At 27.5% G+C, this 15,783-nt stretch overlaps 1 protein-coding gene across 1 annotated transcript in view; it reads left to right on the top strand.

Moving 5' to 3' along the window:
* Positions 1–15,783, top strand: part of LOC142319547 (neural-cadherin-like) — a 450,243-nt gene that overhangs the window by 415,961 nt on the left and 18,499 nt on the right. Inside the window, exons 17-23 of the mRNA XM_075356938.1 lie at positions 939–1,199; positions 2,738–3,088; positions 5,178–5,291; positions 5,611–5,797; positions 7,576–7,765; positions 13,481–13,719; positions 15,527–15,721. Coding sequence (XP_075213053.1) covers positions 939–1,199; positions 2,738–3,088; positions 5,178–5,291; positions 5,611–5,797; positions 7,576–7,765; positions 13,481–13,719; positions 15,527–15,721 — 1,537 coding nt within the window. The remainder of the gene's footprint in view (positions 1–938; positions 1,200–2,737; positions 3,089–5,177; positions 5,292–5,610; positions 5,798–7,575; positions 7,766–13,480; positions 13,720–15,526; positions 15,722–15,783) is intronic.

Genomic DNA, 15,783 nt, shown 5'->3' with positions numbered 1-15,783 from the left:
CAACAAATATAAGGATAAAGAATGTTCCATTTTCATAACAGCAGTATTAATCAATATTCATGAAAACACTGAGGATTTAAGTGATAAGTATATCAATGTAGAATTTCTGTTGTGTAATTTGGACTAGTCTAATTCATGGTAAGAGTTAGTCATTGTAAAACTTAGTTTCTATAAAAATTTTTAGTTTGTGTGTGTTTGTAGTTGTTAGTTTGTCAATAAAAAAAGAATTTACTACCATATATTTATGAGTTAAATAAAATTAATACTAGGATAATTTTATATATATGTATATCCCATCAAAGAGACTTGGATAATGTACTTACTAAAGTGATACTATGTAAGAGATAAGAAATTTAAAAAAAAATATATATATACATAAAAATTAGCAAAATCAATTCTTTTTTTGTAATTGTATTTGTTCATATTCCCCTCCATACTAATTATGTCAAAGACAAAAGTATAAACAGTTTACCACCAAGAGTACAGAATTCAACAATGCTTCTTACTTTATGCTTGTTATTATATAAAAGCACTTTTGAGGGTTTCCCTTATCATCAGTTAATAACACATATTCTTTTATAAAAATCACACATCAAAATGGTGTGAATTTTAATTTGTGATAAATTTACGCAATTTTAATGCATGATTTTTAAAAAAGAATATGTATTATTAATTTACTTATATATATATATATATATATATATATATATATATATATGTGTGTGTGTGTGTGTGTGTGTGTGTGTGTGTGTGTGTGTGTGTGTGTGTGTGTGTGTGTGTGTGTGTGTGCGTGTGTGTGTGTGTGTGTGGTATATTTTTGGAAAGTAAAATTATACATCAATAATTTTCTTCAAAAATGGATTTAATTTGTATTTTTGCCTTAAGCAGATGTTCATAAATAAAAATATGCATTTTATGAATTACTTTTTTTATTGCAGAATGTTAGGCTGGTTGTTGATTATTGTAAATCTGCTGATATTTCTGAGCTGGAAGATGGAACACCACCAGAATTTGATGATTCAAGTTGTCAAGCTCGTGGTACAATACCTCCATTTAATGAGTATCTTAATGTTAATACACCTCTTCAGCTTGGTGGTAGATATATTCAAGAATTTGATCCTACACATTACCATTGGCAGGCAATGCCATACGGCAAAGGGTTTGATGGATGTATCAGAAATGTCTTCCATAATAGCAAGGTATTTATTTTCTGTTGAATGTATATTTTATTTTGTTAATATTCATTGAATTATTAGTAAATGGTTTTCTGATCATTATTATCTTCAGAAATGCAGTAAAATTAATTACCAACACCTTTAAAGTTTCTTAGAAAAAAACTGCTCTTAAGAGGAAGGATTATAATTAACAAAATTCTAACTCTGAATAGAATCCAGAATAATTTTATGGTGTCGTCAAATTTTATGAAAAAGGAAATGAAATAAATACTTAAAATGGCATTTTTGTACACAGTTTCATCTGGCTTTATTCCTAATTAATATTCATGTCTATGTAAATGTATTTCTACAATTAAAATAGAGATGAAATAAAATGAATTTGTGGGATTGAATAATATTAAAAATAAACTAATAATTTATTAAAATAATAATTTAGGTAAATAATAACTGTAAACAAAATAAAAGAATATATATAATATAAGATTACATATAATTCTGTAATGTAAAGTAATCTAATGTAAATCTTGCAAAACTGTTATAATCTGGACTAATAAAGGTGTAGGCTTATTAAGAATGGAAAGTTAATAAAAAGGTGTCTGTGAAATGTCTGAAATTAAAAAAATTAACACTTTTATCACAATTCGTAAAATTTTCAACTAAGTACTCATAATCTTTTATTATAATCTGAGAAAAAATTGAATCATATTTTTCATTAATTTTAATTTCTTATTATTTGGTTGAAATTTAACAATTTTTCTTCAGATGGATTATTGAAAAATAATCCAATATGTCTACTGTGAAATGTAAATTATATAAGTTTATTTTTGCACTGTTTACTTGAAATGTACAATATCAGGATTATTTATTTTATTATTATTTTAGAAATTATTTACCACTGTATAAACATTGTTTCAATAATTTTAATTTCTTATGTACAAATACATAATAAATTGCATATTATTAAAACATTACCTATACAAAGATTTCCAAGTCCTGCAGAGTAGGTTGTATAAATTGTTGTCTTTGCAAATGATGTCATTATAAGCTATTGTAATAAATATTTATTTTTTTTTAGTAGATTTTAGAGATGATAAATTTTTTAACTAAAATTAATTAATTTTTTTTAACAATTGTTTAACTTCCTACATAACATATTATCATTTAAAATCTTAAAAATGGGTTTAATGAATCCAGCATTATTTGAAACGAACCTTATTTCACACTTTATCATATTCTCGAAGTGGATTAGATTTTGAATGGAGTTGTATTTCTAATTCTTACTCACGTTAAAGAATTCATTCAAGATAAATTATGGGTGCCTAGAAATGAATATACACAATAAACAGGAGTAAACATAAAACATGTAGTGTTTAAATAAATGTAGTGTTTACATGTAGTGTTTAAATAAATGTAGAGTTTACATGTAGTGTTTAAATAAAAAGAATTATTTCTACATAAATTTGTTTGAATAGATATTTCACTTTGCATAAATAAAAGACAAGGAAAAATTTTGTATGCAGGTATAAACATATGTATTATTCATTCACTGTTACCTTTTTCAGTTGTACGATTTGGCACATCCTGGGTTATCAAGAAATAGTGTAGCAGGTTGTCCACAAACAGAAGAAGTTTGTAATAGTCAAGAATCAACATTCCGTTGCTGGGAACATGGTGTATGTGTAGGAAGTTTTTCAGAAGCACGCTGTCAGTGTCTCCCAGGTTTTACTGGACCAGCTTGTGCATCACCTACAATACCAACCACTTTTCGCCCTCAAAGTTATGTTAAATATGCTTTATCTTTTGAACCTGATAGATTTTCTACTCAAATGCAACTTAGGTTTCGTACAAGAGAAGAACATGGTGAACTGTTTAGAGTTAGTGATCAACACAATAGAGAATATGCTATTCTTGAGGTAAATATAATTAAAAAAATATTACTTTTTATATTTCTTCAAATACTAATTCCTGGTACATAAATTAGGATTTTGAGACCAAAACTATATTAAATAAAAGGTTCAAATCATTCACTGGAGTTAAATTAAAATATTCTGATTTAGAAAAGTTAGCTTATAAAAATAGTTTTATCAGGTATTATTTATTATACGTTTATTAATAAACATTTATGTGTATTGATAACTGAAAGAATAATGTTGTAATAAATTTCTACATAATTGGTGTTAATATTATCATTTGTCACTAAAAAAATAGTAATTTTTCTAAATGTTAAGAATTTTCTCTTTACTATTTTATTGAAAACAAATGAATGATCCATTGTTTAATAATGTAATTAGTTTTCATGGAAAACTATTTTTCTATACTATTCTATAATTTATACCAGCTTGTTTTGTCTGAATGTGTGGCACATTTTGAATAAGTCATTTATTTTAATAATGTGATCATTTTATTTCGTCAGTTTTTTAAAATTCTTCTTAATTACTATTTAATGTTATATGTATACATTTTTTTAATTTATAACATTTTATTTGATGGAGAGTCATTATTCATTTCATATGTTTTACTAGAATCATTGTAAAAAATAATAGAAAGAAAGCTATAAAAAAAATATGGTAATAAATTAAAAGAATGATAATTTAATAGCTACTACTGGTTTATATACCTGACACAAATTATACATACAAACACTCTTACAAATGTACAAACTTATTTTTTGAATCTCTCTTTAATCTTCTGAAAACTCTCTTCAAAATTAAATATGACAAATATATATACAAATAATATAATATACAAAATATAAATACAATATATAATATATATATACAAATATATACATATATGTACACTAAAATTTGCTGTAGATTTCATTATTAAAAGTTAATCCTAAATATTTCTGGTAGCAAAAGTAACAACACCACTTTTGTTTTTAATATTCAAGTAGTTAAAATCAATCATGGGTAATTTTCTTTATTAAAAACTTAAATTTCACTTACTGCAACTTGTTTATAAAATTACTTTATTTAAGAAAACAGGAAGGGAATGCAGTTGGTTTTGTTTAATAATAATCTTTATTTTTCTCTGACAAATGAACACTAAAATAGAAATTGGTAGCTTAAATAAAAAAATACAATGGAAAAACAAATAATTTACAATGTAAAAACAATTAAAATACACTTAGATCAATTTAGTTTAAAACACAATATTTTAATAAAACAATATTTTGAAAAAATTACTCCACATTCAACATACTCTTTCTTCATAAGAAGCAAAAGGATTTTTAATGGGTATTTTTTGTTTAAATTTCTTTATAGGTACTTTTCTGGCTTTATCAGGAAAAATGTTCCTATTATTGACTGCTATCTATTTTAATTATGACTGAATGGCGGGTGGGGGGGGGGGGTCATAATATTATCACTATTTCTAATATTATAGTGTGAATATTGTCTATAAAAAGTTTTTTCTCAAACTATTTTTCATTTGTACTAACACAAAATAAATATTGATTAATAATGACCAATTCATTAAATTTGACAAATAAAAGTTTACGATGTTCTGTTTGGTTCTAATTCAGATCACACAGTAATATAATCACATAATCATATTCTGAATCATTCTAATCTTACAATTTATATAAATTATGTGGTTGGATTGATCCCTGATAAACAAATTGCAGTGTATATTTTATATGACTGAAAATGGCTCAAATGTGCCCATACGCAAAGCATCATTTGAGACAAACTTATTCAGTTTCCTTAATACAGATATTAACATGAGATAGCTTACTGCATACTTACTGAATGTAAGGCTTTCAAGAAAGGTTTTGTTCCAAGTAGAAACTTAATGCTTATGCTGTCAACTCACATTGTTTAAGTTTCTCAATCTAAAGGACATAAACATCCAGCAAAAATGCTATATCAAGGAATCAGTCTTTGACTTTTTTGAACAAATCAAATTGAATTTTGTTTATTTTATTATTGTGCCTGTCTAAGATCTAACTAGTCTCTTAAAGTGAAACAAATATAACTAATGAGATCTTTATTCTTTCAGATTAAAGATAGTAAATTACATTTTCGATATAACCTGAACAGTCTGAGAACAGAAGAGAAGGATATATGGCTTAGTGCAATTACTGTTGATGATGGACAGTGGCATACAGCTAGAGTGAGTTATAAATTTTATTTACTTATCATTATACATTGTTCCTATTATAACATTATTTAATGTATTAAACATTTATTTTTATAAATAATATTATTAAACATAGATAGTAGTAGATTAGACAGTTAGTGAAAAAATTATTGTAGGTAAAATTGTGTTAATTTAATTACGTTTCTATTTATTGACTGTTATTTTGTCTGTACTTTATTGTCTGTTATTTTTCCATTTTATAAAATTAAAAAGAAATAATCAGCAGAATAGATAATTATTCTAAATCTTCATTTCTCATTGTTTACAAAAAAGAATGTTTCTTAATCTCTAGGTGTCACGATATGGTTCATCAGCAACTTTAGAACTAGATGGTGGTGAAGGTAGAAGATATAATGAAACATTTACATTTGATGGTCATCAATGGTTATTAGTAGATAAACAAGAAGGTGTATATGCTGGAGGAAAGGCTGAATATACAGGTGTTCGAACATTTGAGGTCTATGCTGATTATCAAAAAGGTAAAGTACATTACACTTATCCTTCAACAAAAAACAAATAATTAATTATTACTATTTTCTCATTTCTTTTTCAGTTATATCTTCATATTATATTGAATAATCTTACAATTTATTTTTTGTATCTTTTTATTATTCAGATTCCAGGTAACAATTTTTAACCATCATGAAATTTTGACTGCCCAAAAATTATTGTTTTATACAGTTTTTATTGCTGGAATAGCCTATATTTCAAAATAAAACATGGACTAAACCAAGTTCAGTGTAAACAACTAATAAACCCTCTTCATATGCTGTTTTTAATCAATATATGTTACAGTTGACTATCATCACTTTTTATTATAAATAAAATATAACTAAAATCAGTGTCATTACATGTATTACAGTGGTAGAGATTGGTATGTAATCTGAACATTTAAAATAGGTATTATCTGTTGAGTATTGCATTTTCTTTATGCTGAAAGATTAATACTTTTTTGGTAAAAGCTTAATAGATTATTATAATGTTTTTTCCATATATTTATTACTAATGTTTACTTTGAGAGCTGAGTTGTTAATAAACTTTATACATTTTTTTATTAAAGTCAAAAAATCTGATGTGAGGTATTGAGTTCAGTATTATGGATGAAGAATTTTTTTCTTTTGTAACTTTTTCAAGTAAAATAATTCTTAATTGTTCATAAACAACTAAATATTCTTAAATTTGTATTTCTATTTATGAAAGAAGCTAAAATATCTTTGAAAAAGATAAAAAGCTTTCAAAAATAATTCTTTAAATGGGCACAGATATACAGCTGAACAAAGTTCAGTAACAAAGGTTAATCAAAATTATCCAATACTGAAATAATTACAAGCATAAATTAATATTTAAATATATAATATAATGTATTGTTATATTAATAATATTACATAATAATATGATAATATGTATTATATTAAATAATATAATTATTTTATAAGATATTTATATTTATGTTAATCAATACTACGAGTATTAAAAGTTGTTTCCTTATGAAATAAAGGCGTTATTAAAAATGTTTTTAAATTTTACATTACTACATATCTTGTTGCAATGGTACCCTTAACATTCAGTTGTTATATTAAAACTATGTTTCCCTTTGTTAACGTTCTAATGAGTTTTTTTTATAATCTGCTGTTTTTATCTTAATATTTAATTACTGTTTTTTTTTGTTTTTTTTTTACCTCAGAATCCTGTTCTGTTTACCAATTTCTCTTTTTATGTTGGTAGTTCTGGAACTGTGTTAAGAAAAATTTGATTGAAAAGATCCAGTTCCAAAATCAAGTAAATGACTTCCTTGTTTCCTTTTCTTACTGTTACAGTGTAAATTCTGCTGCTTTAAACTAGAAAAAGTTTTGATTTCTTCCATACAGTTCATATTTTCTATTTTTTTTTTTTAGTGTTTATAAAATGTAAGATAATATTTTTAAATCAGATACAGATGTAATTTTTTCTATACAGTTAACTATACTTTTAATCAGTGCAGGGCTTTTTTAAAATGAACTTTGAATCTTATATAGTAAAATTTGAACGTAAGTATTAGCCAATATCTAGAAGCATTACATTTGAAATATATTTTGAAAAATTACTTTTGAATTGTTTGCATATTCTTTATTTAATTAATTTTAATTACTTAAATTAATTTAGTTATTAACTAATACAGATATTAACAAGTGTAATTATTAACATTTTTAATGGTTTAAATGTTACAATAACTATTAAACAATACCTTTTTTGTAATGGATGTAATTATTCTATTTAGGTTGCTTAGATGATATTCGGTTAGAAGGTAAACATTTACCCTTACCACCTGCTATGAATGGTACACAGTGGGGTCAAGCAACTATGGCAAGAAATCTTGAAAGGAATTGTCCTTCTAATAAGCCTTGTGCAAATGTCATTTGTCCTGATCCATTTGAATGTGTTGACTTGTGGAATGAGTATGAATGCACGTAAGTGGAGACTTTTATTTTACTCTAACTTTCTAAACTATAGGATACTTTCTATTTAAAAACTTCTTTTGTGTTATATAATATTTTAAGTTCAAGACAGAAATTGTATTTGAATTTTTATCTGGGTACTTAATGTAACAACATTTTATAAACTCTGTTAACTATACAATATATGGCTATCATAATTTTTTTACAAAATTAATAGACTGAATTTGATGTGAAATCCCATACACCACAAGATATAGGAAGCAAAGTGTATACAATCAAACAAAAAAATTAAAAGTGGCCTTTTTGAGATCAGTATCAGAAGCCATATAGATAAAGCCATATATATTAATATGTGTTAATAAATATCTCTGATTGAACTTATTTCAATCAGAGATGTGTATTAAAATATTGAACTACAATTTGTCTGTTACTAAATAATGGTATACATAGTATGTTCTTTTACAGCTCTAGGGTGTAGCATTAAGTTATTTAATTACTGATTAATTTCTTTACAATGAAGACATAAAAAAAAATATTTTAGAGACACTTCACATCCTCTTTACAGTGAAATCTATTTTCATTAATCTAAATTAAAAAAAAGCAAGTTGCCAAAAATTTTTTGTTGAACTTTCTGTTGTATACTATAATATAGTAAGATAATTGAAAGAGTGGGAGGAAGGGTCATACATTGGATAGGGGGGAGGGGTTGTTGATTGCCATTAAGAAATGTGGTTAAAAAAATATAATGGGAGTTTAATAATCTTGAATATAATACATAAGGTTTTTTCAAAAACTATTTGATATAATTTTTTTCTTTGAAAATATTCAGATTTGAGCAGTAAAACCCGGGATGGTGTGGCTATAGACTATTGCATATGCATGATTTTTCATAGCTTCAAGAGAGGTCACTCATTTCCGAGGCAACTGGCATGTATGCTTGTGTAACATGTGCTCATTACATTTTTAGTTTGTGTGCAATTAATAAAACATGTTGAACAAAATACTAGTGCATCAAGTTTTGGCAAAACCTTTGATGATACCCAGCTTTTGTTTCACTTTGTGAAACAATTTGTAAGATATAGCAGGCTTTCAGCAACTCTTTGGAGGTTACACAAATCAAAGAATGGTACAACTGGTTTAGAAGTAGCCAAACTTCAGTTGACAATGACCAGTATACTAGCAGGCTGTTATTTTTATTCCCACAAAGTTGTGCCTTATAAGTATCACAAAATTATTATCAAATAGTACAATCAAAAAGGTCTCCATTGTCTTAATAATGTGGTTCAATGTAAGATACCAGACATGTGAAAGTCACCCAACTAGCAGTTGCATTACCTTAATCTCTTGGACTAGCATGAAATGGAATTCCTTAAGTTTGCCAGACTTCTTCTCCAAACTTGGCTTCTTGTAATCTCTAGTTATTATCAAGCCAAAGAATGATTTGGAGGGATTTAAAATTGAAATCCAAGTGAACATAAAAAACGATGTGACATCACAACTGATGCCATACAAAGAGCACTTTCAGAAATGTTTACAGCAATGGAAGAACTGCTGAGTTATCTGTGTGTGTGGTCACAAAAGGACTCTTTTATGAGAGATTTAGATTTTCTCCTTGGCTAACATTTAACAGACCAAAGTGGTATGTATTCATATATATTAACTTAGAAAAATGAATTCTTTTTTTGTTATTGTATTTGTCCATATTCCCCTTTGTACTAATTATGTCAAAGACAAAAGTATAAAAGGTTTGCCACCAATAGTACAGAATTTAATAATGCCTCTTATCTTGTGTTTGTTATTACATAAAAGCGCTTTCGAGGGTTTCCTTCATCATCAGTTAATAAAGCATATTCTTTTTAAAAATCACACATTAAGATTTAAAATTTAAAATTGTAAACATATAAAAAATGTAGTCATAAAAGTTAAAAAGTTTAAAAATTCTTATTATATGTGGCTAGCCACACCTACAGTACTGTACTAAAATATATTGAAGTTTAAAAATTATTATCGAATTATTTGCATTATTGAATTCTGTACTCTTGGTGGTAAACTTTTTATACTTTTTTCTTTGATATATATTCAAATAATTATTAACAAAATCACCTATGGTCATACCAAAATAGCAAACTTAATATAAACTTTCCAATTTATAAAAAAAGCTTTACAAATCAATGGATTTATCCATCAGTTTTAAAATACTGTATCAGATAATTTTAAAATTCATCTTAATGTATCCAAGTCATAATTGATAATTAATTTAATAAATTATATCCATCTATGAGAACTTTCTATATGGTATCTACTTACTTTTAATGCGTTTCGGAATTCTACTCAATTCTCAATAAATCACTTGCTGGAGGTTGTCATCACATCAAGATACAAGGTGTGATAAAAAAATACTGTGAATAATTTTTTATTAAAAACAGTAATAAGGTTACATAGAATTCAATTTAATCTCCTTCAAAGTACTGTCCTTGGCTAGCAATGTACTTATCCCAACATTGACTCCATGACTGGAGGCATTTCTGGAAGGCGTCTTTCGGAAGGGCTTTCAGCTGCTCGGTCGTGGCCCTCTCAATGTCAGCAATGGTGTCAAAATGTTTTCCTTTAAGCACAGTTTTAATTTTTGGGAAGAGCCAAAAGTTGCATGGTGCTAAATCTGGTGAGTATGGCGGATGTGGACAGACAGGAACACTTTTTTCGGCCAAAAACTCGCGAATGAGAAGCGAGGTGTGACACGGCGCGTTGTCGTGGTGAAAAAGGAAGCCATTAGTCCATTTTTCTGGTGGCTTTCTTCGTACGTCTTTTCGCAAAAGTTGCAGTACACCCTTATAAAATTCAGAGTTTACAGTTGTTCCCCTTGGAATGAACTCTGATCGCACCATGCCCTCACTATCGAAAAAAACAACGAGCATGACCTTGATGTTGGATTTTGACTGACGTGCCTTTATAGGGCGAGGAGATGAACTGGTTTTCCATTGGGAACTCTGCATTTTGGTCTCAGGGTCATAGCCATAGACCCAAATTTCATCTCCAGTTACAATTTTGGCCATGAGACGACCCTTCAACTCCGTGCAAATTGACACACGACTTTCCTTCTGTTCATCACTCAAAAGTCTGGGAACAAATTTTGCACTCACTCGTCTCATATTTGCAATTCATAAGTTAAAATGCTTTGAACGGATCCATACGAGATGTTAAGGTCTTCCAATAGCTCTCGAATAGTCATTCGCCTGTTTCAACGAACCATTGTTTCCACATTTTGCACATTTTGAACTGTTTTTGAGGTTACTGGACGTCCCGCACGCTGCTCGTCTTCAACAGACTCATTTCCGTTTTTAAATCGGTCATACCACTTGTACACAGTCTTCAAAGTTATCACATTATCGCCGTACACCGATTCTAACATTTCGTGAGCTTCTTTGGCACTCTTTTGCAACTTAAAACAAAACTTAATGTTAATGCGTTGTTCAAAATCCATGTTGCACGACAGACACGATAAACACAACCTCACTCTAGCGGTTCTGGCAGCTGAATGGCAAGCTCGAACGTGTTACAGCTTGTCCCAGCCTGTCTCAGTTGATCATGCTATTGGACAAATTACAGCATATGGATGTAGCGTCGGCAGTTGCCACTATAAAATTCATTCACCGTATTTTTTGACCACACCTTGTATAATGAAAAACGAAAAATCAAACACGTAAGGTCATAACACAATCAACAACACATAAAATAACAATGCAATGTGTGCCCACCATTGTCCATGTAGAGTGACTGAAGACTAATGCAGTGCAATCACCACTATTGCCCTGCCACCTTCTCTGATTTTATCACTACATCATAAATTAAATTGGACTGGAAGTTTAAATGATCATTTGATACGTGAATTGCTTTATAAATTTCATATTACTCAAGCACATTCATGTATTTACCTTTCTTACATGTATGCAGTGGTAGGAAATTGCTAGGAAATCTGCTTTGAACTTATGAGTACTTACACCATGTTGACTGCTTATGTGATTATAAATATATGAATACTCTGCTGTAAATCTATGCATTGTTTGTAAATATTCATGTTACTTTTATTAATAGTATTTATGCATTAAATTAATCTTTTATGGGTATAACTATTTTATTTAGATTTTTGTTAATGTATTCTGACTGCCTTTTATGTTATATCATTTCTGAATTTATTAGTATTGCAAACAATGTGATGTTTATTCTTGACAGATATGCTTCTTTATATTACAATATTAATTGTGGTTTATTAGAAGCATAAATGACATTACTTGTTGGAGAAACTCACTCACCAGTGGTATATTTTTTTAAATATAATGTTACTTGGTGCACTGATTTAGCCCACAATTTAATCTACCCACTGCCACAAAAAGAATTTAACTAATGATGCTCCAGTCATAAAATGGGCAAACTATCTATAAAATTTACTTTTTAATATATTCCTAGTTTATTTATTCAATAAAACAAAAATTACTTTGTGTAACTGTTTTTCTATTAATACTTTTATTCAAAAATGAATATGAAACTAACTATGGATTAGTGCTTCAGAAGAGTTTGTATAAATGGGTTCCTTAGTTATAATTAATAAACAAATAAAAATTTATAAAATATTTATAATTTCAACTTCAGTTTTTCATTTAAGGTTTTCAGTCATTATATTTTTCACATGTCTTAAAAACAAGAATTTTTGTAACTTGAATAACAACACATTTTAATTACATAATAAATCAGTTTATTGTTATATGAAAGAATTTTATGCAGCTGTTATTGTGTTACACAGTAATGAAATTTTAATGACATATTGTAAGTGTCCATGGTAAATCAGTGTGAATTCATTCATAGCACTGTATAGGTTAATACTGTATAACAGTTGTACTTTTAGCTGAACACATAAAAAATACATCTGTTGTACGTCAAAGGTAAATAAAATAAAATAAAATAAACAATAGATATTATGATTTTTACCAAAGTAAGTACATTATTTATTAAAAATTGAATTAATAACTTGGGTGTAATAAATTATATTTATACTATTTCCTCTGTTTATTAATTAAATGCATATTGTTACTATTGTTCTGTCTGTTAATAAATAAAAAAAAAACTGTTCAGTTGTGGAGATGGGAGAATAGTTTCTCCGGATGGTAAAGGTTGCACTGACAAGAATGAGTGCCTGGATTCTCCTTGTCGCAATGGGGGAGTATGTATAAACCAAGATCCTCGTCTTCGATACCGTTGTGTCTGTTCTGATGGCTTCTGGGGGGAGAACTGTGAACTTGTTCAGGAAGGACAGACTTTGAAACTTGGAATGGGGGCCCTTGCTGCTATACTCGTCTGTCTTCTAATTATCCTCAGTAAGTCCTTGATCCCCTGCATTCCATTTGACCCAGTTTACCTTTTGCTTTAATGATTTTCATGTTCAGTAATAAAATCCTCCTCAATGTGTTGCTTTTTTTAAATAAAAACTCAATTTTTATATATGTATGGGTATTATTATAATTTCATTCCAATTTGAATATTTTTTTCAACATTCTTCTTTAGTTTCATTAATGCATGTTTTCTGTTGAATATTTATTTTATTTTGATTTATTATTTATTCCTTGTGTTATTTTATTTTACTTTATTTTTGTTGTTTAATTTTTTTGTACTTTATTTTTAAATATGTAATTTTGTTAATAAGTAGTTAATGTAACAAGTTATATACCCTAACAGCTGCCCAATTGGGTTCCAAGTGGTGGGTGTTGAATGTATCAATGAGGATGAATGCGAATGGGCACCTTGTCTCAATGGTGGTGAATGTAGAGACTACTCTGATGAAAGGCGGTATGCATGTCACTGCCCATCTGGTTTCACTGGTCTCCATTGTGAGCTGGAATTACCGCAATCTGGTATTATTACACCATCAACTGATTTCATCATTGCTGTTATTATATGCATTTGCCTTTTACTCAGTGAGTTTTTTTCATTTATTTTAATTGTTTTATCTACAGACATAAAACACAACTATTACTGGTTTGTTTTTTCTACTTTTCTAACTTATAATACTTAGCTTATTAGCCAAAAAGTTGTAACTAATATTTAAACTTAATTTTTTGTTATTACAATCTGATTCTTCAATTATTAAAATGTATAACCAGAATAGTAACAAAAAAAGAATTTGAACATATGCAATTCTTTACATAAATATAAAAATGGACTGGTTGAACATGGTACTAAAAAGCATGTTTCTGTAAAAGTAGTGATTTTTTTTTTAATTTTGTGTATTTATTTTACTCTTTTCTTTGATATTACATATTTGTTATATTTATGCATGTAAGGCAAAAGTTTTTATTATGTAAAAATTCCCATTGTGTTGTTTTAAACGTACTGTTTTATGTGTTATTAACTGATAATAAATCAACATTTAGTAACTTACAAATTTAATAGAGACAAATTTTGATTATCTTATTCTGATAAATAGTTGCTGCTTTATTATATGTGGCAAGTATGCGTTTGTGTGTGTAACTTGATTAACATTTAAAACAAAATGAGAATCTTTACAGAATAAATGATATAAAAGTGATTAAAAAAAATTTCTTTAATTTTTAAATGTAAATTTTATAATTACCAAAATTTAATTTTTTGATTCTCTGTTCATTCAATAGCTTTGTGCCATTGAAATAGATCATAGCTCAATTAATGGTGGTGTCTTTAAGTCTGGTTACTCTGAATCTGGACAAATTTATTTATGCTTATTTATAACATGACTAACAGCCTATTTTGGGGCATGGTATTCTCAAATTAAAATAAAATAACAGAATATTAATTCTGTGTTTTTAATAGTATTTTAATTATTTTAAACATAAAGTTTGTTTATGTAGATAAACATAACCCAAATAGACTATTCTGGAATATTATCACATTTCTCCATATTAACTGCACTAATCTCCTCAGTATTATTCTATGTGAAGATGTTGATCTATACACAAGCCAAGTAAGTTCATACTATTGGAACATAAAAATTACAGTTATGATTGACTTAACTGGGCATACTTGAATTTATTCTACCTTCAGTATTAAGTTATTAGCATCAAAATATTCATTGCAATGATTATCAATAAGCTGACACGTGTAAATTATAAATATTGTTATCTTATGATAAAACAATTTTTTTTATTACCAGTTACTTAATTGGAACTGTGCAGAAGTAATTTTCTTAAGATGAATTTCATTTATTGTTATTTGCAAACTGTTTTAGTTAAAAAAAATTGTTATTGTTCTTTTATTAAGATTTTGATATTCAGTGTTATTTTCTTAGATTTAATAAAACTATATTTTTTTAACATTTAATTAAAAGTATAATGAGCAGTAAGTAATTCTACTACAAAATTGGAAATTGTTTGTGTATTAATATAAAAATAAAATAAATTTATGTGATTCAAAATTGCTCTAAAAATATATATTTTTTAATTTGTAACTTCAAGTGATGAAATTTATTTCTGGTTTTAATTGAAAATTATATTATTTTTATGTATATAAATATCATACTGTGTGTGTGTGTGTGTGTGTGTGTGTTGTGCATGTGTGTGTGTGTGTGTTTGTGTGTGTGTGTGTGTGTGTGTATGTGTGTGTGAGGAAGAGCACTTGTGCATGTGAGGATGTGATGTAGTTATGTGAACAGTGAAAAACAACTATATAGATATATTGCATTTGTAGCCTATTTACTGTTACTTTTTCAAAAGTTCTTATAATAATATTTTATTATTGTTATCATTACAGTCCTGGTACTAGTATTTGTTGTATACAACAGAAGAAGAGAAGCTCACATTAAATATCCAGGCCCAGATGATGATGTTAGAGAGAACATAATTAATTATGATGATGAAGGTGGTGGAGAAGATGATATGACTGCTTTTGACATTACTCCATTACAAATTCCTATTGGTGGACCTCTTCCAGAACCCAAAGCACCATGTAAGTGATAATGATTTATATAATTAGAATAGGTTATTCATCATGACTGTGCAATTTAATTT

The sequence above is a fragment of the Lycorma delicatula genome, chromosome 2 (assembly GCF_047948215.1).
Source record: "Lycorma delicatula isolate Av1 chromosome 2, ASM4794821v1, whole genome shotgun sequence".
Lineage (NCBI taxonomy): Eukaryota > Metazoa > Arthropoda > Insecta > Hemiptera > Fulgoridae > Lycorma > Lycorma delicatula.
The sequence above is the reverse complement of the archived record's forward strand: the minus strand, read 5'-3'. Positions and strand labels throughout refer to the sequence as shown.